We start from the raw sequence: 27,317 nt of genomic DNA, 5'->3' as shown, positions 1-27,317 counted from the left end.
TTCACATAGCTCGACCTTCTATTAGTGACACGAGAAAGAGAGACCGCGATTCGCGCTGTAAGAAACTTTTGGGCGCCCAAAGTCGACTACCCCTCGAAGCGCGCCGCGCAAAAGGTGGTTTATTTCGCCCCTAGGAAAAAAAAACTAAATTCCGCCACGCAGGAGTTGTGCGCGTTGACAAGATCTTCCCGACGACACCAATTTGAAAACAATCGGAGAAAAACTGTAGAAGAAGATAGATAAAAACTGAAAAATCTCCAGGTTAGTATAATACGCTCGGGGATGGCGTCCAGATGTCGTCGACTCCAAATCTGGTAGCCCCATCCCTAACGTTCTTAATTACACGGCCCCTATAGTTACATGTACACTCCTTGCCTTTTTACAAGCGTTTTTCTACGGGCGCGCATTTACTGCCAGCCAGCCGACCAGCCAGTCAAAGTGAGATTGAAAGCTACTTTTTACCAAAAAAATTTTTTGCAAAAATGCGCTAAAAAGTGCATACTGTATTGAGTAACATTTTTTAATAACGATTCTCGAGATCGTTTATAATTTTATATTGCTGTCTGTCTGTCCGTATGCACGATAACTTTGTGTGGAAACGCCCGATCGCTTTGAAAATTGATACACATGTTCTTCATGATATAAAAGAGGTCGCTATTGTTTTTTGGCTACGTAGACCAACGGGCCAAAAAGTTACAGCCCAAAAACTGCCCAAACCTCCAAAAAGGTTTTCTTTTATAACTACAAAGAACATATGAATGTCCGGTTTTCTGTGTTAGTAAATATTCCTTAAACCTCAGGCAACTATGCAGATTTAAAAAAAATATTGGGCATGCGCATTCTAACTTTTGTATTTGCGCAATCCCAATTTTTTTTTATTTATTAAGAAATGAAATTTCTATCTAAGCACCTCGAATAAAAATAAAACTAGCGCCGAATCAAAAAATTTGTTTTGCGCATGCGCAGTCAGTTTTTTTATTTGTTAATATATTTATATGAAATTTTGTATGTAGACACCTCGAATAAAAGTAAAACAAATGCCCAATCGAAAAATTTGATTTGCGCATGCGCAGTCGGTTTTTTTTATTTGTTAAGATATTTAAATGAAACTTTGTATGTAGGCACCTCGAATAAAACTAAAACTAATGCCAATTCAAAAACTTTGCTTTACAAGCTATGCTGATCTGATGCGACAGAATCAACCCCTTAAGATGTATTGTAAAAATTATAATGTATGTGTGAAGATCTCGAGGATCGTTCGGTATTCAAAAAAAAAAACAAAAGTTGGAAAACGGTTGGTTTCAACAGGATGGTGCACCCACGCATAACGCCCCTAATCGCATTAGAATAAGTACATATCGGACAAATTTAATGGAAAATGGAAAAACTTCGGTGCTATCGGTCGCCTATACCTAAGTTGACTCGCACTGTATTACAATTAGGTACCATTAATTCATGGCACAAAGTGAATTTGCAGCCTGACAACAAATTTCCAATTAACAAAATTTAAAGATTTAAAAATTGTTTTAGAAAACATTTTCGCATTTCAATTGCCCACAATCTATATTGTCAATTGAGGCGTGTAATCGTTTTCCCGCGATGGGTTGACATTTTTCAAAAAATAACTAGCGGAATGCTACTTTTTGTGCGTTCCCTTCTTACTATGAGACAGTGACGTGGACATTATTACACGAGACAAAATCTGGTACTGATATTTTGGTGGAATAATTTCGACGACCTTTTAGTGGTCGTACCAAATTCTTGCATCCAATTAAACGGCAATTACTGGGACGTTTGTCGATATCGCAAGTAATTACGGTGGCCTAAATGCAATGAAACTGCATTTTAAATTAAGAAAATTATTGATAAATACAATTGAGTATGAATGTGTCAAGGCCGAATTCGACATTCGTTTTATTAATCGCGAAGTAACCAGTAATTTTTGTTCCATCAATTACTTAGTTTGTGTTTGGGTGCACGAGGAAGTTTTCGGTTGCGATACGTACGGCATTGATTTTGTTTATGTAAGACAAGTTATCTATTCATTTCGTTTATCTTTTATTTTATCCCCATAATACAAGAAACAGTGTTGTTTGCTCATTGCAACACTGTTTACAACATTTAAAAACAAAGTCAGAGGCGGAACTAGTCAGGACGCGATTTTCGCGATTGTTTTAAAAAAAGAATCGTGCCAGTTTCTCTTCATAATCAAAACTGGTGTCCTATAATAAACAACAATCAAGTGATCCACTAACCCTGAATGCTGGAAACTTACGCATGGGAATCTACCTGCTATTCTTAGAGTTGCATAATAAATTCGTAATACTTACATGCCCATTTTCGAAAAAAAAAGGGGAGAAAACCGAGTTACAACACTGTTTCGTTCTGCAATAAACGTTCTTGAACCGATTTAAAAGTCATCACATCACGTGCTTTTCATCTAAAGCTGAAGGTGGTTTGTGTACAAAGTTTGTACTCGCGGACATGCACTTCGTGTGAAAATTGGTAGCACAAATTTAGCAGTCCCAATAAATTTTATTCTTTGTCTTTATTGATTTTTTGTAAATACACACAACAATTGGTTACACCGCGCGCGCGGTTGGAACGTGATTCATAAATAATTTGCACGCGCGTTCACTAAAAATAAATAAATAGAGTCGTTTATTAAAGAATGTTATTGAAAGATCGTCGACGTGAAAGCGTAAACTTTCATCGAAAACACGACATTCCAACGTAATAGCAACAATGTAACTGCCGGCAGTCCGATGTGGTCGACCTACTCGCTCTTCGTCCTACTACTACAAACAAGCAGGTGCATTTCGGTGGGGAGACTTCGTATCATTTTTCAAAAAAAAATTCTCAGATAACTTTTTTATTAATAAACAATACGCCTTTCATTCATTAATCGTAATCTCTGCCAGGAGTAGATTCGCAAATTTTAAATAAAATCCTAGTTTCTTAGGAATTAAGAAAATGCTACTCACCCGAAATTTCTTTTCGTTGGTCTAATCGGTGTGCCGCAAATTGGTCCCAAGAAATATCAAATTTCAATGGACAAACCCGTTTAAGATTTAGGGTTTGTGTACGAGAAATATAAACGATATTTTGAGGTGGTGAATTCCAAATCACGCAAACTGGATTTAGTGGGAACGTACGGTCAAATGCGGTTATTTGGGACAATTTTATTCTTCACTTCCAATGGAAACGTCATTTTTTGGACCAATGTTGGGTACCGATCTACCTACAACACAAGCTCTGAAGAACTTTGGTTAAAATAATTATGCTCCCTCAATTTTTTAGCGCATTTCCACAAAAATTAAAAAAAAATGCGCTATTGTGGTCACTAGGCCACTTTGTCCGTCCGTCCGCCCGTCCGCTCGTTCTATGAGACGCTACTAGTTCTTTATCTTAAGAGCTATTGTTCTACTTTTTTCGCTATTTGGTTCGTTATGGTGTCGAGGCTTGCACCAAGGAAGGTATTTTTTTGCGTTTATTGCTAAAAAAGTTATTGTAAAAAAACCAAAAACCGTTTTTTACATGTACCATAATTTTACACTTTTGCCGTTTATTAACGATCCTAGAGATCGTTTATAATGTTGTATTGCTGTCTGTCGTCTGTCTGTTGGTCTGTCCATCTGTTCCTTTGTCTGTCGGTGTGAACGATAACTTTGTTTAGAAATATCCGATCGCTTTTAGATCTCCGTTATGAATTGAATTGCATGAAATTCAATATGGGCATAGCCTTAGCCATATAATATGCAATGCCAAAAGTTGAGTCAAATCGATTCAATATTCACAGTGCCTTTTTCGCATCTCGACCATTTATAAACCGAATTGCAAACTTTTTTTCTTATAAAAGTATTTGAATGAAATTTGATACATAGACACTTGGAATAAATGAAAATCTAACGCCAGTTTCAAAATTTGGTTTTGCGCATGCGCAGGAGCAAAATAGACAATGACTAAACACTGTACAGGGTGGTCTAAATTGCCGTTTTAATCAATGCTGTCATCTTTTGTTCGCCACGGAAACCTAGATGCCTACAATAAAAACATTTTAATGTATACAATGCAATATTGCAAATAATATTTAGTACCTATAAATATAATAAGTGATAGGCACATCAAAATTTAGGAAATTTTACGCTTTTTTCAAAAACTCCAAAATATATGAGGAGCTTCTTTTCAAAGTGCAACAAGTCCATTTTTGAGTATTGATTTTGAGTTATGACGGGATAAATATTTTAACAATTTTTATAACGACTATAAATTCCAAATGTTTTTTATTTTGTTAACGGGTGTGTTGCATATTAAAATACGGCATTTTACAAAATCTATGTCAATCATTTTGATTATTATGATTGATAATAAGGATTGACTTGAAATTTGGAAAATATGGACTTGTGGCATTGTGGCACTTTGGAAAGAAGCTCCCCATACTGGGTGGTCTATATGAAAAAATATAGTTTAGGGTCGTATACGAAAAACCAAACACTCTGTATAAAAACTGTGTATCGCAATGGATTCTACATAAAAAAGTGCTCTAAAAAAGATTTCGCAATAATCAATTATCTTTAATAATAAGAAAGTTATGGAGAATTAAGCAAATCCACTAAATTCTAGAAACGCCCCCTAACGCCCAAACGATGGTTAGAGATAGCTGAAGTCTGCTTGCACCAGTGTTTTTCTCTTTAAAATTGGGCTCCAGACACCTAGATCCATTTTATTCTATCTCTTAAAATAAAGGGTGGTTTCTGGAATGTTCGCTACACTGCCCCCTTCTTAAAAGTGTTGCGTCTCGCAACATGGACGACGTTTGTAGCGGAGACATAGTCCCGGGCAACTCTTGTTCAAAAGCGCGCACTTAATGGCGGTACTCACCTCATCAGGTACAAAACTCACGAGCCGCCACTGATAAAATTTCGTTCAGGTGAGTTCAGTAATGAATTAAAACATTATTTCAGAATCAACGCCTATTGTGGTTTAATTTCAAAAAAAGGATTTACCCTAAAAAAATTAATAATTTACCAGTTTTTATTAAAAAATGTTATTACTTAAAATACCTACTACTTGCCTGATGCTAGAAAAAGATTGGACTAGTGACAGCAGATGTTTTGCGTTTATTTGAACACGATTGTTTTGTTTTAGGGCGTGGTGGGGGGGGGGGACAAATTCATAACAGCCCCCCAATTTTCAAAAAAAAATATTTTTGCAGAGCGTTTGGACTGCGTATATGTTTTCGCCCCCACCGATTTTCAGTTATTCCAAATACCAAATTCCATTCTGGCCCCCCAGTTTTCAAAATTGACGTTTTTTTAGTGATCGTTTGAGCGTGGTTTGCGCATGTTTGCGCTCGAAATACCTTCGTTTGCGACCGCGGAGTTTTCCAGTTATTCCTAGCGGGAAAAAGTATGGAATTTAGCATTCGGAATAACTGGAAAACGGCGGGGACGCGTACGAAGCCATTCGGGGCGCAAACCAAGCGCAAACGATCACTAGAAAAAAAAACGCTAAATTGAAATACTGGAGAGACAGTATGGAATTTTCGCCGTTTTCTTTATACAGGGTGGCAAAGGTTCGTTTTGTTTCTCATATTTTGCATTTATGTTCTGTGATAATTGATGAAATTTTGATACACCAATTATTTTGTAGAAAAATCTCTACAATAAATATCAAAATAGTTGGTCTTTTCCATCCTGTGTAACCAAAATGACGCCTTAGAGTCTTAGACCATGCATACATTTGCATTTTTTTTTGTATTTTGACGAGTTGTATCCCCTCCTGAAATAGCTACATGACATTAATTAACACTCTGTATATGGGTACATTGACATTGCCTACCACTTCCATATAATGCCATTACAATGTGCACATTTTAAATACTTTAATGGGGTGTCGTTTCAGGACAGAATGGTGATGAGTTTCAAAATCACACTGTGCACATTTTAAATATTAAAAAGTGTTGCGAGTTAAAATATGCCTACTTAATTTTTTTGTCGATAAACTCTTGGATTTTGAATTTCATTTTTAAGTAAATAAAAGAACCAGTATGTTGGACGTTATTTACTATGCCTATAGAGCTATAGAGGGATGTGCGCAGATAATTGGTGACTTATTTAGAGGGTACAGAAGGACTGGTCCCGTGGCGCATCTTCCCCTTCTTACTTGCCGCATACAGTAGTTTTGTGTATAATCACACTGTGCACATTTTAAATCGTTTGAAGACTTGTATCTCAAGAGATGTCATTTCAGAATATGTTGAAGGTTTGTTGCAAAATTACAATGTGCACATCTTTAAATCTTTTGAAGTATTGTGTATTTTTAAGCTGCAAGCGTTTATTGGTCATTATTATTACACACTAAGTACGTGATTTACAGTTAATCGAAATTGCGAATAACCTATACCTATCACTTTTTAATTTGATAGTTTAGCCAGTATTGGCTCTTTGATGGTGGACAAAATTCCCTGTAACAGGTATGGGGACCTCGATTGGGACACTTCTTCGTAAACGTAAAACATGCTTCCGCTTAAACGCGACTTGCAAAATTGACTTTTTTTCGAGTAACGTAACACACACTTGAGCATAACTCAACTAGACTTTTTTCTACAAAACTTGATAGCCGACATATGTGAGTATTGTTGAGTAAATGCTTCAATACCGGAAAATCTGACTGTGCAACCAGTAACCCCCATCAAGCAAAAAGCCCCTCCAGTAACGTCTCCCTCTTCTATTTAAAACAATGTCCCTTTCTCACTTTTGCTCCTCTTTCCTATACTGCGTCTGTTAAACAATTAACACCTGCTTACTTCGACGATAACGTGCTTGTCTTGAAACTAAGTAGCTTACGCAGCGATAAGGACATTTAGGAGATAACGTTTACAATAACAATAAACTTAATCTTTTATCATGTAAATTAAACCTTACAATAAAATTAAAAAGATAAACAAAGTCATTATTTAAACAAAATTAACAACTAATAATTCTGATACAAAACAAAACCTACTTCGAAATCAAATAATATGATCCACACTGCATTTAATCTCCAATAAACAATCACATTTAACGTTAACAATAATTGAAATTCACGTACAGGGTGGCCTATCAATACTGCAGGTGTCGAAGCCGCCTGACGTAGTTTAGGTACGTAACAATATGCGTCTGGGCTAGTTGTTCAGTTTATTATTTGTTTTTCGATTGAAATGGATGATTTTGGATTACGTAATTGCATGTGAAAAGAAATCTATTATCTACTATTAATTTTTGAATGGCGAAGACCTTATAGTTGGGTTCGGAATTGGTTTTAAAGGTAAATATAATCAAACGAAATATGGTAACTACCCTTTACAAGCGGGAGGCCAAGGTGGCGTTTATACCAAAGTAGTGAAAGAAGTAGGAAGTGCGAGCGTAGAGCTGAACACTGGATAGAGCACCAAGGTTCAGATCAGGGAAGCTTATATGGGTCACCTGGCAATTGGCAATGTCTACAGGTACATGTAGTTTCCTATACCTACATCTTCCAAAATAATGCCGTTCAAACACAACCAGGGAAAAAACTCTGATACGAATGCGACTCTGCCAAAAGAATATCTCCAGCAGAAGGGCCGGATTAACGCTCGCCGAAATAGGGTAGGTAACTCCAGGGCGGTCATCAGGTTCTTTCTACGACCTTACTTTAAGGGTGTTACAAAATTCCTATGAGATATAATAGAAAACTGACATTAGAGCTTCGATTCTAAATAGTCATTTAGCAAAACAACTTTCCGACCTACCAGCTAACAGCTACTGTTCAAGTCAATGGGACTATACTTCCATTAATCAAAAATGCCCGCAGTTTCACTAATGTAGGTATTTTTAAACTCGTATATAATCAGCAAATGATTTATCATTAGAATTCAAAAAATGTACCTACCTTTTAGAATCCGTTTATCGAACTACTTTTTGAATTGACCACGTTAGACAAAGACCATCGGCACGACCTTTACGGGCACGGCTACATTGTTATGCAATAGTGATACTAAGTAATATGCTAACATCTGATATTCAATTGTGGTTTGTTAAAAATGATATTTTATAAAAGCCTTCTGGGAGCGGTATGTACACATAGCAAACGGAAAACCGATGATCAGGAGCATTTGAGAAGAAAGCCCCATTTTCAGTCCCCGATAGGAAATGAAATTATTAAACGTGTTGAAAAGAATGCTGTTTACAATAATCAGATTGCTTACGCAAATGCTTCCTTGGAAAAATAAACAAATTTGGACAAGTACGTTAAGTGATTTATGAATTCGTGGTGCCTTCGCAACAGTTTTCACCTTACGTATACAGGCAAGGTTAATATTAAGCAGACACAAACGGTATTAATTTTGACTACGATTAATCATGATCGCATTGAAAAAGAAAATCGCCGTCGTAGTAATCGAGGCCCGGGACAAGGATAATGTCGAACAAAATAATAATGAATGAGTAGTTTTCCAATTGAATTTTTCCACCGAACCTTGCGACGACGTGCTGATAATGGTCTCAATGAAAAGCCGAAGGTCTCGTTAACAATGAGCTTAGGATGCTGTATCAGAATGAGAAAATTGGCCAAATTTGACAAGGGTGAAATGTTTTGCATTCCTGATACACCTGATACTTACGAAACTACTACAGCGAATGTACTTATCCCATTACGTATTGTCCTAGTTTTGCATGCATGGTCTGATGTATAAACCTTCAGGGGTCATCTCGAATGTCCCACTGAGCAAAAAGCTACTGTTTCCCATTTTCCATTCACTTGCATTCAATCCCTTTTTAGTTTTTAATTATTTATCTTTCTGGTGCAAGGTTCTTGCGGTTGTATATGCTACACTTTAAACACTCTTGTAAACCAGTTGCCTAATGTGACGGTACATCTGTACAGGGCGTAGCACCTAAGACCACTCGGATCATAATTCCTTTACCATACAAGATACCGAAAAAAGTCTTAGAGCAAAATTGTATATATTTATCGTCGCCATATTTCTAAAATATGTTTGTTCACCAAGAGCGTGCTGTATTCCAGTGGCGTATCGAACTTGCCTTTTTGCAATAGAACACCTCATATTTTATTACTGATTTGGAACGTACTTGAAAAATACTTATTTTTTTATGTACCATGTTACACCCCTAACTTGACCGATTTCGCTGTTATAACCTTTTTTCGTCAAAATTTGACATTTTTTGAGAGAAACTAAATCGCGCGGGCTGCTAAGTTTTGGACTGAGGCACAGGTTAAGACCTCTTCCACAGTCACATAATTTTTGTACTTAGGTACTTTTTCAAAAAAACTTAAATTTTTGATTGATCTTCGTCAAATGTCATATTTTGAAAAACTCTCAAATGGCACCCCTCTAAACAATTATACCACTGGGTAGTCAACACTACAAATTTTCCACTGATACAAAGAAAACCACTCATTCCATAAGAAAATTTCAGAGAAAAACCAAGTCGAAACGTCAATTTGTAAAAAAAAACCTTATTTTCCCAGCCCAAGTGTGCCATGATGAAACAAAAGATGTTCAACTCTCACAATTAAGGACGTTAAAAAACAATCATACACTGTCGACACTTTATACTGTTAATTATGAGAGATCTTTTGTTTCATCATGGCACACTTGGGCTAGGAAAATAAGGTTTTTTACAAATTGGCGTTTCGACTTGGTTTTTCTCTGAAATTTTCTTATGGAATGAGTGGTTTTCTTTGTATCAGTGCAAAATTTATAGTATTGGCTACCCAGAGGTATAATTTGTTTAGGGGGGTGCCATTTGAATTTTTTTTAAAATATGACATTTGTCTCAGATGGTGACATCAGGGGTGCTGTCAAATTGCTTTCTTCTTTGGACCAAATAGCTCCCATTAATGAAGCAATTCTGTTGGCGAAGCATCCTTCAGCAACCGAAAACAAAATAAAACCAACTCTTATCTTTGGATGACCAACTCCTTGCTCACCAAACCAATGTTAAGGAAATAACTTCAGCCATCAAGTCATTCGCACCAGGGACTAGACTCACTCCGTCCTCAACATCTACGTGATTTGACAGCGCCTTCAAATGACAACGCAGCTAGCCGACAAATAGGGGTAAATACCAAAGGAGGATGCGAAGCAGCAGTACATTCAGTTAGATCTTTCATCCATTTAAATTCAAAATCAAACAAAGTACTCTTAAAGATCGATGTCAGAAATGCCTTTAACTCAGTGGGTCCGGTTGAAATACTTTCAGTAGTAAAGAAAATCGTCTCTTCGTTACCTATATCCTTTTTTTGTTCAATGTTATGGAACTCCATCTAATCTTTCTTTTGGACAATACATTATCCATTCTGAGGTAGGTGCACGACAAGGAGATCCATGCGGCCCAATGATATTTAGTCTAGTAATTCAGGAAATAATCATCAGCTCCCTTGAATATGAGCTTAATGTTTGGTTTTTGGATGATGGAACACTATAGGAGGAGACTCAAACACTTTATTATCTGACTTTGAAAAAATAATACATGAATGCGATAAAATTGGTCTTATCGCTAACCGTGAATTACTTGGATGTCCTCTCGCCCGCAATAACGCAAACCTTTTTCCAAGAAACTTGATGACATTATGACACTCTGCACGAATTTAAATCGACTATCGTTACACGTCGGATACTCCTTACTTAAAAATTACTTCGCAAAGCCTAAGTTAACGTATCTACTTAGGACCAGTGACCGTACTAGCGTTTACAATGAGTAATGTATATTGCCAATGAACCTGTTCTTCTCCATATTCATCAATAAAAACTTTATCAGCGTTTCTAACTATGTTATACTGATCATAGACAAACTCATCTTCTAAGTACTTAGGTACATTAAGGTAATTAACTGCCTTCATAGTGCCTATAATGGTCATAGTTAAGCCAATCATACAGAGAAATAGTGGTCAAACGCACCCTCAAAATGGTCTCTCTGCTGTAAACCATTACCTTTCTCTCCTCAGTACAGTACCTACCTAACGTTAAAACCACCATTGCTTAAAGTGTTTTGAAAATATTCCTTAAAATTTACAGTATTTTGAAATTGATTCATTTTGCGTTTGTAGTCATGGACGTATGGTTTCCATTTTTCTACTGTCGAAAGTTGTTCGTAAATGTCGAACAAATAGTTATAGGAAAATAGGTTCGCAAAAAAGTCTCCCTTTGGCTTTAACATTCGATGAATGTTTGCAATCGCTTTTCTAAAATCTACAGAATTAGCTACGGTAACGTGGAAACAACACTTACCGAAGATCTGGTACATAATGCAGACAATAAAAGGAAAACGCGTGATCAAAACAATTATGGAAATGAGGGGGAATGCTGTCGGTGCAGATATCTAACTGTTGAAATGACACCCTGTCATCGTCCTGATGGAACTTCTTCGCAAAGTCAACCATTTGAGAAGACAAGTCGATGCCCACCAGCTTCTTTGCAGTTTTTGGTAGTAGTGGCAATAGTCCATACCTTGTTATGTCACCTGGGCCGCATCCGATGTCCAACACTTGGCAATCTTCTTTAAAGTTAAGGCAACTAAGGTACTTTCTTTTCATGTATAAAAACTCGCGTTGTGTCTGAAAATTAAACCTCATAAACCATGCTGGATACTTCATTCTTGGATTTATGATTAGATTACGAACTGGTTTGCCATACGCAGTATCGGGGTAAATGTTTACTTAGGTACTGATAGCGTATCAGTGCGAACTTTGACCTAGCAGCGAAATTATGATGGTCCTCATGCGTAAGTTAATAAAATCCGCCATCACCTTTGGTTCTTTCGCCTTACACATTACAAAATAGAGATACAGTAACCTATTGGCTAATCTTCTTCAAAGCGTGGACTTCCGAAATGTTAGCTATAAGACTCTAATTCTTTCGGTGTATTTTGTAGGTTTTTAAACTAAAGTCCTAGTGATTGTTGTTTACCGATTCAAGTTACTCTACTCGAAATGGCTAATAAAATAATCGAAAAGGCGAGGATGTGTGGAGAGCGGGGAAAGAAAATAGAAGAACGCCATCAGTCACTTGCCCAAATTAAACAATGACTTAGTCGTCGTCGATGCTGAGTATCATCAAAAGAGTCTCGCAAGTGTTTACCATCCAATCAGCGCAGAAGAGAGGTTTCCGCCCATCGCCCAACGTTGATGTTTTGATTTTGATCAACAAACCAGGATACTGGACTATTGGAAAAAGAAGTGCCTCACCTTGCCTCATGCAATCATTATAGCAGTAATGCCCAAATGTTTGTCTACTCTCCCTCCATCATGACTGCTATTTCTGTGTTTATCTACACGAAGTTTTGCTCTAAACTTCTTCTTCATTTCTATCTTCCAAGGGCTTTTCATCCTCTTAGGAATAGAAGCCACCAGGCTAGCGTCGTACGTACTGCAAGCTGAAAGTGCCAAAGCCACCCGCAAAACACTTTCAACATTTAAATTTAGAATTTTAGAATTTTTCCTTGCACACGTCCGGCATTCGCTATAAAGAAAAATCCTAATGTTGACACAATGGCGTCAATCAACTATCGACAATTTCAAAGAATTAATTAAACCAATTTTAACATCTGGCAATTCTTGGGCAACAATAAAAAATCTTGACATGAAAACTCTATCTGGGCCGCACTTTGGGTTCGACTAATTAATTGACAAAGACAAAAAGTTATTTTGCAACACATAAAAGCAAGTAATACAACAATGCTATAAGAAAGAAAGGCATTTAAAGCCTGTTTTTACACATGCCACGCACGCAAGTGTTCGACACACAATAAAATAAAGAACTCTTAATTACTTACAGTTTTTCGATAGTCTAATAAACCTGGTCGCAAACATTTTGGGATATTCAGCCGCACTTACACACTCTGACAGCTTCAGGAACTTCACTTCTTTTTTATTAAACTGGATCTTAATGACAAAAAACCAACTGAATTGTTGAATTAGATGTGAACATTTTGTGGCCCACCAGATAATTAGTAGTTCAACCTTATTGAAGGCGCTGAAACCAAAACAACGTCTGCAACAATACAAATATTTTCAAACACCTCCACCATATTTTGTGTTCCTGATATGTTTCCTTCTACAAATTGTTGTATCAGTATCACAGGAACGCAAAAAAGTAAAAACAGAAAATAGTTTGCCCAACGGATTTCTAACATATCAGCTTCTGATACAAGTTTTCCGCCATAAATTATTTTAACAGCATCACAGGAAGGCACAGTGTAGGTATATAAAAGCTAAAGTCAAACACTCTCTACGAAGATAACCCGGACAAGGATTCAATAGTTACTAATTTAAACCAACTGTCGCCTGGTATTAAGGTTATTAACGAAAACCTTGAATTACTTGGATGTCCTCTCGCCCGCAATAACGCAAACCTTTTCTCCAAGAAACTTGATGACATTATGACACTGCACGAATTTAAATCGACTATCGTTACACGTCGGATACTTCTTACTTAAAAATTGCTTCGCAATACCTAAGTTAACGTATCTACTTAGGACCAGTGACCTGTTTTCTTTAACAGATATTACAAATAGTTTTGATGCACAAATATAAAATGCAATGGAACATATTTTCAACTGCAATCTTTCACCCGAACAGTGGATAAAGGCTTCTCTCCCCGTATCCCAAGGAGGCATTTGGAATTCGAAGATGTTCCGATATCATCCTTCCAGTCTTTCTTAGTTCAGTAAATGCAAATAAGGCTCTCATCAACCTGCTTCTTAATAACCGCGATGAAGCTGAAATTGCCCTTTACAACGAAGCTCTGGATTGTTGGAATATATCTGAGAGTAGCACACCTACCATTCCTTATAAACAGAAGAATTGGGATATAATTTCTACTAAACGAATTTCCAATGAGTTATCTTTTATAAGTGACACTGATAAGGCCCGTCATTTAGCCTCCAAATCAAGAGAGTCAAGTCTTTGGCTAAACACTTTACCATCTAGATGCCTAGGAACACTATTAGATAATAACTCTTTCAGAATCTCAATTGCCCTGAGGATAGGATGTGACATTTGCCGTGAACGCCAATGCATCTGCGGTGCACCAGTATCTAGGAATGGGATTCATGGACTTAGTTGTAAGAAAAGCAACGGAAGACACGCAAGACATAATGAATTAAATAATATTATATGCCAAAGTCTGTAATCCGCCAACATTCCTTCTATTTTAGAACCCCCAGGTCTCTGTAGAAGTGATGGTAGACGAGTAGATGGTTTAACTCTTATTCCATGGAGTAAAGGAAAAATCCTGATCTGGGATGCTACAGTACCAGACACTCTTGCACCATCATATATTCACTCCTCTTCCAAAGAAGCTGGTACAATTGCAAAACAAGCTGCTAAAAGAAAACTAAACAAATATACGGACCTTTGCCGTCGAAACTCTTGGACCATGGTGTGATGAAGCAATATCATTCATTGAAGCTATCTTAAAACCTACGACAGTCGTTCAACACTATTCTTAAAACAGAAAATTAGTATTGCAATTCAAAGAGAGAATGCAAGTTGCATTATGGGAACTTTCAACAATTCTTTCAAGCTAGAAGAGATTTTTTATTTACTTTGAATATTGTTATTAAAATTATTTGTGAATGCGTTTTAAATTAGAAAAAAAATATCAAAAATTTAATTTTTTTATGGCCAGCTAATGAGGATATGGAATAAAATTTTCTGTGGCTAGCACAGATAACATCCGCACACTTTCGCATGCGCGATTCTGCCCTTTTATGTCTAAGAATATGTGTACCAAATCTGGTTTCTATTGGCTCAGCCGTTTAGCCGGTAATGAGAGTACGGACGAACCGACAAACCGACATCATCGGAATTTTATTTGCGTCGCATTCCTGGGTACTTCAAAACGTGTATTTCCGGCAAAAAAGTGGGCGGTCATTTTTTACCTGAATTCCCGAATGCAATACGCTGTTACTAACGCGCGGGTTGTAAAAAGAGAGTGAACGCTTCGGTTTCGTTGAGGCCATTCCACTAGGCGAGTACGTAAGTAAAAATTTGGTGGGGAATGAGATTCTTAGCCAAACCTTTGGTCTGAATCAAACGTTCGAGGCCAACCTACGTAACGTAAGCGCGGAAATGTATAGACCGCGTAACACGAAATTCTTTGCCAAGGTTTCAAGGCGAATCTTGTGAGTTGTGTACGCGATTTTTGAGATCACGTGAAATTTCATTGTTAGGTAATCAAAATTTCGAACCGCATAGTTATATAAAAGAATCATTAGCCGCGCAATCGAAAATTGTGCCATCATCTTTGTCGAATTTTTTGCCTTTTTGAACAAAACCTATAATAAGAGACGTTTTTTATGCAACAAGGGAACTTCGTCGTGTAGCGAAAACTAATGGCCGGCGGATTGATTTTCAACCGTGAACGGTGTGACCTCTTAAAGCGTATGCGAACAATTCGTTTCGTAGTATACTTGAATTAGCATGCCGTCATTTAAATAAATTGTTAGACGAAAGCGTTTAGGTCTAAGGTGCAAAACGTTTCATTGCGCTATATTTTGGGTGGCTAGTTATAGTCCAGTCAAATTAGCTTTAAAAGTAGTATAAACTGGATGTTGTAATTTCACTCAACGAAACCAAGCGTAACCTATTTAAAAAAATCCGCTGAATCCGAAAATCATAGTTCCCCTGACCGGAAACGCATTTGACTTCGAATATCTCGTTAACTATTGCTCTGAGGGAAAGAATGAATAGCGAACTTGTTTAGAATAAAATTTTCTTTAAGATACAGTTGGTCCGGAACGCTTATTTTCAATTGTTATTGTATTTTATGGTGGTGGGGTGCGGCAAGAATTAATCTCTATTTATTTATTTATTTATTTATTATCCCTCTCTTGTTCTGGGCCCTCAACAGGCATGTGCCCAATTACAGAGTGACCCGCATAATGATAATCTAAAATTCACAGTTTGTTATTACCAACTAAAATTCATCCCATCTTTTTGAAAATCCGCATTTAGTAACTTCTTTTGATAACAAAACAATATGACAAATCCGATCACCGTAATTGATTAATTAAATAAACAAGTAAAAAAAGGGATGCTTTGTCTTTTAAACTCGGGGACTACAAGAGCGTTCCCAATTTTTTTGTACATAGTTTAACCCTAAAACAATTTTCCCAATAATTGCTCTGCGGTCAGCTGAAGTATTAAGCCGGATTTATAGTTCCGTAGCCGTAAGAACGTAAGAACGGAACCGTAAAATCTTACGTTAACGAAAATTATACGATTTATAGTTACCGTAGTGGTAAGAGATGATCTTGCGCCACGAACTTATGTCATCTGTCAGTAAGAGTAACGCGCATTTCAAAATAATAATAACCAACAAAGTGTCAATAATTATTGTAAATAAACGAAACGAACGTCAGGATAAACTCAACTGTTTGAATTATCCGAGTACTGCCGACGACAAACGCGTTAGCACGATTTACCGTAAGAAATAAGATTTGGGCATTTTCTACGTACCGTAACCGTTCTAACGCAACGTTAACGCGAACTATAAATGTTCACACGCAATAAGTAGGGTTTAATTCTAAACGTTACGGTACGGCGTTGCGAGTACGGAACTATAAATTCAGCTTTAGAACTACGAGACTCCTGGAATAGATCAGACTCGATTCGAAGTCTTAGGGTACATCGTTGACCTCCACCTGGCCCAGACCTCTGTAAACCTAAGGAGCACACAGCTGGCTGTCTGATTTACAGTTGACTTTACTGTGCTGCAAATTGCTCTTAAAGAAGGTTCCTCCCTCCCCTAATGATTCCGACGGTTTCGATCCTTGGTTGGGGACAATAACCACCACACGAGTCAAATTTCTCGATCGGTGAGGGAATCGGTAGTAATCCCGACGTCCCTTGGAGGTCGATAACGAGGAATTGAACTTCATCTGTCCCAACTGAACTGGGTCCCGTTGCTCCAATGGAGTTCCCTCCATATAGGCTAGTCCTAAAACCAGGATTTTGCCTTTGATGGCCGTGTCATCCGGGATCTCGTATAACACAACCATCAGCTTAATTACCCTAGGGACGTGAAAATCTACCAATGGAAACCTTCTGAGAAGACGAAAAGAGGGCTACGCAGATCCCAGAAGATGATGAGGGACATGGAATTTGGGATTGGGAAAGCAACAACTACTTGTATAGGTATTGGGCCTTCACTGATGTAATGAAGTCGATATGTTGGTACATATAAATAATCAGTAGGCTAACCATTGTTTCGTTGTACGTACGATCTTTCAAAATTGTCAGTTCAACATTTTCAAAATTAATAGTAAAACTACGCGTTAATTAAAGTTATGGTACTGTGTTCAACAACAAAGAGAAGGTAAATAAGGTACAAGTTTGGTGCGTGAAGGTAACTAATCTTTATTTAAGAAAAATCGCTCCAGGCTTCCCAGAATAATGGAAGATAAGGTTTTTGTACAGGATAATCGTCTATCTTTAAGGTTTGTTCCTATTGCAAATGCGCCAGACTTCATCTTATCGTTTCAGTAGTAACTCATATCTCAACCTTAAGAAGGAAAAAAGCAGCGTTTCTAGCTTTCTTAAAGGATTTGTTTGTTTTATGAAAGTAATCAGAGCATGTTGTTGTAAACCTTTTACTAAAGTTTATTCTTTTCAGCCCCCGTCCATACAAGAAGAGATCACCGATAGGACTTCCAGCTCAAGCTCCAGTGACGTTTTCGAACAGGAATACCAACTAAGCGAGGTATGGGGAAAGTATTAAATATTTAGATTCCTTTGCATATTTTCTGTATAGTATCGGTCTCATGTGCAAGACTTAACGGCTAGCGTTTGCAATGACAATTGTAAAGAAAAAAAGTGAGTCAGAATCGGAATCAGAATACGATGTTGCACTTAACAGACAAAGACAAGCTTCGCTATCGTCCGTTCATGAAAGTTTGTCAAAACGTACAGCTCCATCGCACAAACAAGATAAAAATTTGCCCAGTAGATTATCTTCCAAGAGAACGCAATACCGCCAAGATGAATTTCGCGATTGGCAACAGATGTACAAGTTACGGAACAATTCTCGAATTCCAAAGCTCATCGCGAAAACCAATTCAAAACTCACACCTCACACCCGAAACGAGTTTATGAGGAAATCGTCATCCATTGTTATTATTCGTTCGAAAAGTCAAATTCAAAAGAAACTGGACACGCATCAACGCCATAAGGCGAAAGTCAAAGAAAAACAACACAGGCATTCGAACGAAGACACCATGCCTCCGAGGTTTTCTTACTCTACGCTGTTTAAAGCTGCACAGTCGCTTCAACAGAATCACACCTCTCTTAGATCACTATCGAGCTCCTCAAGTTCCGTAACCTCTCTAGAAACACGCACATTCCAAGAGCGAATGGAAAAGCAAGATTGGAAGTTGCCGGATGATTTGTCGTTGCTAATAAAAGTCTTGAAGGCGTCACAGGTGCAGATGAATGGAAGGCGCAGGAAGCCCGCTGAAGCTATCCTAAGCCGAAGTTCCCAATTACGTCTGATATTCTTCTTGGGAAACCCCGAAAATCAAGATAAAGTAGGCACACTGCCTCCAGAAACAACCACAACCACACTTCACGATGAAGAGCTCGCGTTAATAAAAAATTATCATGATCAAAAGTTAGCTCGTCTGCAAACGTTTTCCACGTCCGAATCGATTGTATCCGAAATCAATACTTCCCAATTTTTGAAAGGCAAAAGCGATAAGGAACCGCGCGATGCGGATCCAGATGAGCGCAATAAAATTGAAAAGAAGGAAGAAGCTAGCAATTACTCGTTATGGGGTCAAAGTGGGGCGCCCGTATTAGCGGACAAGTTTCAAGAATTGCTAACGTTCCTGTGGAGAATGTATCTAACTAAATTTTTAAAGTCTGCCGATACGAGCTATGCCAAAAAAGAGGAACCCTTAACTTTTCCTTTCGCGCAAGCCCCCACAACTGTATACCAGGCGCGCGTGGACCGCTGCCCACCCACGGATCCGGAACGCGTAGATCGAGGCACGGACTGCCAATGTTGCTGCAAAACACTCGACGGCCGTCAGGCTGATCAGATGCGCAGGGAGAAAAAGGGCGGATGCCTATCGTGCTTCAAGTCCCCAGGATCCGGCGGTGGTGGTGGTGGTGGTTATGGTAAAGGAGGGGGAGGAGGTGGTGGTGCAGGAGGAGCTAGGTACGTAAAACCGGGTCAGGATAGAGATAAAATACCATAAACTTCTAGCAGAGGTAAACCATCAAAGAAGAAGAGGGCCACTATACCCATTATGTCTTTCGATCTACCTGAGAGTGAAACTCAAACTGTTGTCGAAACTACAAAACAGCAGAAGGAGTTTCAAATGAAACCTCCAAAGACGGAGTACATCTCGGAGGAGGAATTGAAGCCAAAGGAAGCTCCAAAGAAACCGTGCCACTTCATAATGGATTCTGTTTTGCGACCGCTAAATGATGAGGACTGCCTATTATTTCAAAGGATGGCTAGTTCTGGAAGTCCTGTTCCAATCTTACGGGACATACCGTTGAGTCAAAAGTTTAACGAAGAGGTAGCGTAGGACTAATTTCTATTATTTTGCGGGCGGTTTTTGATAATAGCGTTTTTATGTCACGTTTCTTTTTAGGCATCTGGCTCTCAAAGAGGAAAATTTCCGAAGAAAGGAGCCATGCAGCCAGCTACGAAAGAAAGTGCTTCGAGAGCATTCACGCAGGAGAAGCTGAATGAGATAGAGAAGAGGAGCGGTATATTTTATGAGATTCTAGCATACGTTTACGATAAGTTTATGTATACAAGGGGTGCTTTGCAAAGTTCGGACCCGGATGACTCTAAAAGCAAGGCGAGTAAGTTTAGATTTAGTATGGCCAATGGAACAAGGCCCAATGAAATGCAATGTAACGTAAATTTAATACGTGTCTTATTTGTGTATAGTAATTATTAATGTTATTAACACTACGTACAAAACGGTTCATAGACAATGATGTTAAAAATGAACACTAAACACAATTCAATTTGCTTAAATAGCAAACAAAAAGCTTCTGGCATATTCTCGAAAGTCGTCATATCATATCTAATAGAAAAAATGAGTCACATCCGTTTTTATTACTTTTACCACTTTATTGTGCCTCGATAACGTTCTAGAAGGTTCGTAACAATATTGTAATTATTAAATTGTGTTAATCATTAATTTAAAAAATGCGGATTAATTGTATCCTCTCAAATATTTCAATTTTGAACTGTTGTTGTACCCAAAGTGTAGAAAATAAGCAAATTGTGATATGTTTCATTTCGTTGTGCAGTATTAGCTATACTAACTTTATATGGAGCTTAGTCTTGAAGATCCTAAATATAACGTGTGTATTACAGGCTCACACTTGAGGTCAGATGAAGAGCCGCCAGAAAAACCACAAGGAAAATCGCATAAAATTAACTTCACAGCGACGTCAATGCAAATTGAGCTACAACCAACATTCGCGCATATGGGAGACGTTGAGAGTCAAAAATACTTAGACAAAATGGGTACCTCTCCAAATACTTCAAACAGGCCCAAATCGGCACCTGCGTTTCATACAGTGGGAAGTGAAGCAAAAGAGAAATGCAATTGTATTGGGGAAGAGAGAATAAAGGCGTTATTAAGAGACGCTCTCCGAGAAATGAAAGCTCTTCCACGTGAACCATCACATTCTTCGATACGCGATGCTAATGACCCGAACGTATTCAAATCAACTTTACTAACGTTCACTGAGCAGTCGAACTTATACAATACCAAACGGATGGAACTACGACCTGCTCAAACCAGAAGTGAGATGGGTATATCTTCCACACCACATTCGCCAATGTACAGTGAGCAGTATTATAAATCAACTCAACCATTCACCGATCATCAGTTCGAGTATGAAATCCAATCGACGGATCCACGATCCGTTTATACCAAAAATGAAGTAAATGTATCTTCAAATCCAGGAAAGCGTAATGAGCAGTTTATCAAAAAAACTGCACCAATATTCAATGAGCTATTTAGCATAAATCAAACTCCATCGACTGATTCACGAACTGTTCATACCGAAGGCGAAGTGAATGTGTCTTACAAACCAAATTCACCAAATGAGCAGGCGATGGATCCGCGATCTGGTGATAGAAATGGTGTGAATGTGTCCCCCAGATCGACCTCACCAATCCGCAATGAGTATTTCAAATCGACTGTTCCAATGGCCAATCAGCCCTACTCAAACCAAGCGCAGACGACGGATACACGATCTGGTTATACCCAAAATGAGGAGAATGTGTTCTTGAAACTAATCTCGCCAATGCCCAATGAGCAGTACCTAAATTCTACTCTACCAATGCCTAACCAGCCTCAAACCCAACTGATAGATTCACGATCTGGTTACACGGGAAATGAGGGCAATGTATCCACGAGGCCATCACCAATGCGCTATGAGCAGTATTTGAGTTCGATTTTGCCAGGGCCCGATCACCAGTCTAATCGAAATCAAGCCCAATTGATCGATCCGCGATCTGACTATACAGGAAATGAGGGGAATGTATCTTCGAGACCGTCACCAATGCGCAATGAGCAAGATCTGAATTCTCTTCAGCCAGGGTCCAATCAGCAGTCTTACCGCAATCAAACCCAACCAATGGATCCACGATCTGGTTACACAGTAAATGAGGGGAATGTATCCTCGAGACCGTCTCCAATGCGCAATGAGCAGTACTTGAGTTTGACTTTGCCAGGGTTCAATCCGCAATCTTCCCAAAATCAAACCCAACCGATGGATGTACGATCTGGTTATGCAGGAAATGTGGGCAATTTATCCTCGAGTCCAACGTCACCATTGCGCCATGAGCAATACTTAAGTTTGACTTTGCCAGGGTTCAATCCGCAGACTTCCCAAAATCAAACCCAACCCATGGATTCACGATTTGGTTATACAGGAAATGCGGGCCATGTATCCTCGAGTCCAACGTCACCATTGAGCAATGAGCCAGGATTCAATCCGCAGTCTAACCGAAATCAAACACAACTGACGGATTCACGATCTGGTTATACCGGAAATGTAGGCAATGTATCCTCAAATCCAACGACACCATTGCGCCATGAGCAGTACTTGAATTTGACTTTACCAGGGTTTAGTCCGCAGACTTCCCGAAATCAAACCCAATCCATGGATTCACGATTTGGTTATACAGGGAATGTGGGCAATGTATCCTCGAATCCAACGTCACCATTGAGCAATGAGCCAGGGTTCAATCCGCAGTCTAACCAAAATCAAACCCAACCGATGGATTCACGATCTGGTTATACAGGGAATGTGGGCAATTTATCCTCGAGTCCAACGTCACCATTGCGCCATGAGCAATACTTAAGTTTGACTTTGCCAGGGTTCAATCCGCAGACTTCCCGAAATCAAACCCAACCTATGGATTCACGATCTGGTTATACGGGGAATGTCGGCAATGTATCCTCGAATCCAACGTCACCATTGAGCAATGAGCCAGGGTTCAATCCGCAGTCTAACCAAAATCAAACCCAACTGACGGATTCACGATCTGGTTATACCGGAAATGTATCCTCCAATCCAACGACACCATTGCGCCATGAGCAGTACTTGAATTTGACTTTGCCAGGATTCAATCCGCAGACTTCCCGAAATCAAAACCAACCAATGGATTCACGATATGGTTATACAGGGAATGTAGGCAATTTATCCTCGAATCCAACGTCACCATTGAGCAATGTGCCAGGATCCAATCAGCAGTCTAACCGAAATCAAGCCCAACCGATGGATCCACGATCTGGTCATACCGGAAATGTCGGCAATGTATCTTCGAGTCCAACGTCACCATTGAGCAATGATCAATACCTGAGTTCAACTTTGCCAGGGTTCAATCCGCAGTCTATCCGAAATCAAACCCAACCGATGATGGATCCACGATCTGGTTATACCGGAAATGTGGGCAATGTATCTTCGAGTCCTACGTCACCACTCCGCAATGAGCCATATTTAAGCTCGACTTTGCCAGCGTCCAATCAGCAATCTAACCGAAACCAAACCCAACATATGGATCCACGATCTGGTTATACCGGAAATGTGGGCAATGTATCCTCGAGTCCTACGTCACCATTCCGCAATGAGCCGTATTTAAGCTCGACTTTGCCAGGGTCCAATCAGCAGTCGAATCGAAATCAAACCCAACTGATGGATCCACGATCTGGTCATACCGGAAATGTGGACAATGTATCCTCGAGTCCTACGTCACCATTTCGCAATGAGCCGTATTTAAGCTCGACTTTGCCAGCGTCCAATCAGCAATCTAACCGAAACCAAACCCAACATATGGATCCACGATCTGGTTATACCGGAAATGTGGGCAATGTATCCTCGAGTCCTACGTCACCATTCCGCAATGAGCCGTATTTAAGCTCGACTTTGCCAGGGTCCAATCAGCAGTCGAATCGAAATCAAACCCAACTGATGGATCCACGATCTGGTCATACCGGAAATGTGGACAATGTATCCTCGAGTCCTACGTCACCATTTCGCAATGAGCCGTATTTAAGCTCGACTTTGCCAGCGTCCAATCAGCAATCTAACCGAAACCAAACCCAACATATGGATCCACGATCTGGTTATACCGGAAATGTGAGCAATTTATCCTCAAGTCCAACGTCACCATTGCGGAATGAGCCGTATATAAGTTCGATTTTGCCAGGGTCCAATCAGCAATCTAACCGAAATCAAAACCAACTGATTGATCCACGATCTGGTTATACCGGAAATGAACTGAATACATCTTCAAGATCAACTTCACCAATGCGCAATGAGCAGTACTTGAATTCTAATCTGCCAGGGTCCAATCAGCAGTCTAACCGCAATCAAGCCCAACCAATTGATTCAAGATCTGGTTATACAGGAAATGACGGGAACGTATCCTCAAGACTAACTTCTCCAATGCGCAACGAGCAAAATTTGAGTTCAACTTTACCAGGGCACAATCAGGAGTTTAACCGAAATCGATCTGGTTATACCGGACAAGAGGTGCACGTATCCTCCAAATCAGCTTCACCAATGCGCAACGAACAGCTCAAATCAACTGTGCCAATGTCTAATGATCGGTCGAACTTACATCAAACCCAAGCAGTGGATCCACGTTATGGTGATACCAGAAATGGAGTGAGTTCCTCCAAACGAACGTCAAGAATTAGTGATGGGGAGTATTTCAAATCAACTTTACGATCGTCCAATGATGAGTCAAACAACCGTTCAATGAATCCACGTTCTGGGTATAACAGAAATGAGATGAACCAATCTTCCAAACCAACTTCACCCACGCGCAATGAACAGTACCCCAAATCAGCGGGTCGAATGTCCAACGATCAGTCAAACTTATATCAAAGCCAATCGACGCACCCTAGATCTGGTCGTAGCAAAAGTAAAGTTAATGTCGCCTCCAAACCAACTTCAGCAATGCGCAACGAGCAGTACGCCAAAGGCTCTTCAGCAGATCAGTCGAACTTATATCAATCCCATCCGAGAGATTCACGAACTGGATACAAAAACGACGTCAAAGTATCTTCTAAACCAATTTCATCAGTGCGCAGTGACCAGTATTTCAAATCAACTGTACCAATGTCCAATGAGCAGTCTTATTTAAATCAAACCCAAGGGATGCCTAAACGATCTGGTAGTGGAAAAAGTAAGGTTAATGTGCCCTCCAAGTCAACTTCACAAATGCGCAATGAGCAGTATTCCAAATCCAATGAGCAGCCCTACTTAACTTCTGTGGGGCCACAATCTGGTCGCAAAAATGACGTGGGTGGATACACCAAAGTAACTTCACCAAAACGCAATGAGCAGCATTCTAAATCACCAGTCTCCAATGACCAATCCTACTCCAGTCAAACGAAACCGATGAGGCAACGATCTGGTCATACCAAAAATGAGATGAAAGCGCTTTCTAGACCAACTTCGCCAATGCATAACGAACAGTATTTCAAATCAACGGTTCCAGGTTCCAATGAGCAATCGGACTTATATCAACCGATGCCAATGGATTCACGCTCTGGTCGTGATGTGAATGTATCGTTTAAACCCACTTCACAGATGCGCAGTGATCAGTATTTGAAATCGACTGCACCAATGTCTAATGAGTCTTATCAAACTCCTTCGATGGATCGACGACCTGGTCATCTTCCCTCAAAACCAACGTCACCAACGCGCAATGAGCAATATTTAAAATCACCTGTACCTATGGCCAATGAGCAGTCGATGGATTCACAATGCGCTCCTTCACAGAATTGCTCGTGTGCTCGAAAACATAGACCCGGTAGTCTTCGACCCACATCGTACTCCCCAATATTTGAGAGTAACAAAAAATGCAGCTGCGCACAAGGGAGCCCTCACGATGAAATTGACAGTGCACCCCTTTCCCTCAAAGAAATCCAAAATAGACTGCCTAAACTGGAATTATCACAATTTTCTCTCATCTTCAACCTGTTGACGTTACCAAACGTTCCCATCGTTGCATCATTCACCACTGAGTACAATACCGATTTCTTGCCGACCGATATAGATTCCGACGATATCCTGAGCGACTTGTCCGACGACCTAACGGGAATCTCATCGTACGGAGCCTTGAGCATTTTCAACTACGTGGAAACGCAGAGTGACGATAATCCTTGGAAAATGCGCAAAAAGAATTTGGCGAGGGGCGCCATAACGAAAAGAAGACCGCCGAAGAAGACCTCTAAATCGCTAAAATTCAGCGAGCCGAGCTACGGCGACAATTTGAATCAGGTGATCTTCGTTCAGCAGCGCTTTTCGCAGCACTCCGCCAGCTCGTACGGGACGATGTTGGAATACTCGAGACGCGAGGGCTCCTATCAGGCGACGAGTTCGAGTTATAAGGCTCACATCGATTCCGTTATTCACACGCAGAACTGGGTAAAATTTAGAGATCATTTCCAGAAGCCACAAAGACGTCACGGTGAAGATCGAGGGATATATGCTGGTGTATCCAAAGCGACTACCTTGTATTTATCTACCCGTGAAGAAATAGAAGATAATGGCCGAGTTGATGATGGTTCATCTAACGCTAGTGTTCATTCTTCGGATGTGCAGCAGACTTTTGAGATTAATGATGATTGCAATTGAAAAGAATGAAACACTTAATTAATGTCGTCTGTAGGTTAGTGTTTTGCAATGTAACTTTTCTAAAACCAAACTATTCTTCACATATTCTTTGATTTATTTTTTGTGTTCACCTTCTGCTACTTTCTCCCTTTATTTTTCACACGATTTGCCTCCAGCCATCCCAATAGGAAACTATCGCCGCAATATTTAGTGTAAGGGAAGCCATCATTTATTCCATTTCGTCTAGGCACAACTCCAGCGATACCCTTATCCGATGTTTTCCCTACCCGATACCATTGGTCTTTGTAGACTCCTCCACCTTTGTTGCAAATTTCTCACCCCTGGGACAACAGGGTCCCTCACTTTACTCAGCCTCGCTCTATGGAGGCCGTTGGCATTTGGTACAGGGTTGACTTCGTATTCGGGACGTTATTCGGTCGACTACATTGCAAGAAGAATGTAAGTTCGATGGGTTGCCTATTTTATCAGTAGAAGATTTTATTTTATTATTTTCCTTATTCAGATACGGCTGCTTTATCAACCTAGCAATACCTGGAAACAGGGACCCGGACCCAAATGAAATATCGGTTCCGGTTCTGTTTATATTTAAGCGAAAATATTTATAACGGTTCCGGTCCGGTTTCGGTTCTAAAAAGAAATACCGGTTCGGTTCTGCGCGTTTTTTTCGGTCCATAACGGTTATTTTCGGTTCTAGCTTTTCAGAAAGTAGGGCATTCCAAAAATTCATTATAACAACGTGATTTGTTAATTATAGGCGTGAAAAAGAAATCATCAATACCAAAACGTGACGTATCGTCAGTGTATCTAATGTATAACGACAAGGGGAATAAAGAAGGAAGAGGGAAATATGTATTTAAACTTAATTTATTACTAAAAACAGAAAAAATATTCAAAAAGTAAAAAAATACGTATTGTTTTTTTATTTTCTAAACCCCCTCCTTTTATTATTTACATTTACAGTAGGAGCTAAATTAGCGCCACGGCCCGCCCCCGTAATGCCTTGAATTTCGACACATTAAAAATTTATAATCCACCGATGGCAATCATAGAATAATATTTTATCAATTGGTTCAACGTGGTTGCCGGCGCGTCCAACTTGCAATAACCGGTTAAGAACCGTAAAAAACTGAATAAAGTAACAT

The 27,317-nt window shown here is 39.3% G+C and overlaps 2 protein-coding genes across 5 annotated transcripts; one reads left to right on the top strand and one right to left on the bottom strand.

Annotated features, from left to right (window-relative positions):
• The first annotated feature begins 1,983 nt into the window (after positions 1–1,983).
• Positions 1,984–26,240, top strand: LOC116177821 (serine-rich adhesin for platelets-like). Of its 4 annotated transcripts, XM_031496943.1 has the most exons (9): positions 1,984–2,002; positions 17,063–17,362; positions 17,413–17,483; positions 17,533–17,608; positions 17,660–17,746; positions 17,798–19,201; positions 19,250–19,568; positions 19,644–19,860; positions 20,384–26,240. In XM_031496943.1, the coding sequence occupies exons 6-9, from the start codon at positions 17,838–17,840 to the stop codon at positions 26,173–26,175; spliced, it is 7,692 nt and encodes a 2,563-aa protein (XP_031352803.1). In that variant the 5' UTR covers positions 1,984–2,002; positions 17,063–17,362; positions 17,413–17,483; positions 17,533–17,608; positions 17,660–17,746; positions 17,798–17,837; the 3' UTR covers positions 26,176–26,240. The 4 variants fall into 4 exon arrangements, with proteins under 4 accessions (XP_031352803.1, XP_031352804.1, XP_031352805.1 ...); XM_031496945.1 differs by lacking the exon at positions 1,984–2,002 and having other exon boundaries at positions 16,568–17,362; positions 19,253–19,568; XM_031496942.1 differs by lacking the exon at positions 1,984–2,002 and having other exon boundaries at positions 16,568–17,362; positions 17,530–17,608.
• Positions 10,779–11,899, bottom strand: LOC116177823 (juvenile hormone acid O-methyltransferase-like). The gene is made up of 2 exons (XM_031496946.1): positions 11,273–11,899; positions 10,779–11,226 (listed from the first exon to the last, which is right to left on the bottom strand). Exons 1-2 carry the CDS (start codon positions 11,635–11,637, stop codon positions 10,998–11,000), a joined length of 594 nt encoding a protein of 197 aa, XP_031352806.1. The 5' UTR covers positions 11,638–11,899; the 3' UTR covers positions 10,779–10,997.
• Positions 26,241–27,317: the final 1,077 nt, after the last annotated feature.

This window comes from Photinus pyralis, unplaced genomic scaffold (genome assembly GCF_008802855.1).
Source record: "Photinus pyralis isolate 1611_PpyrPB1 unplaced genomic scaffold, Ppyr1.3 Ppyr1.4_LG8, whole genome shotgun sequence".
Lineage (NCBI taxonomy): Eukaryota > Metazoa > Arthropoda > Insecta > Coleoptera > Lampyridae > Photinus > Photinus pyralis.
This window is presented reverse-complemented; position numbering and strand designations above follow the sequence as displayed.

What these genes read in the sequence shown, in the direction of transcription:
- LOC116177823 (XM_031496946.1), bottom strand. Translation starts at nt 11,637, where the DNA reads ATGAAGTATCCAGCATGGTTTATGAGGTTTAATTTTCAGACACAACGC. An exon ending in CATTATGTACCAGATCTTCG is followed by an intron (nt 11,227 to 11,272) that starts GTAAGTGTTGTT and finishes TGTAGATTTTAG; the next exon opens with AAAAGCGATTGCAAACATTC.
- LOC116177821 (XM_031496943.1), top strand. Translation starts at nt 17,838, where the DNA reads ATGACAATTGTAAAGAAAAAAAGTGAGTCAGAATCGGAATCAGAATAC. An exon ending in GGTGGTGCAGGAGGAGCTAG is followed by an intron (nt 19,202 to 19,249) that starts GTACGTAAAACC and finishes ATAAACTTCTAG; the next exon opens with CAGAGGTAAACCATCAAAGA. An exon ending in TGACTCTAAAAGCAAGGCGA is followed by an intron (nt 19,861 to 20,383) that starts GTAAGTTTAGAT and finishes TGTGTATTACAG; the next exon opens with GCTCACACTTGAGGTCAGAT.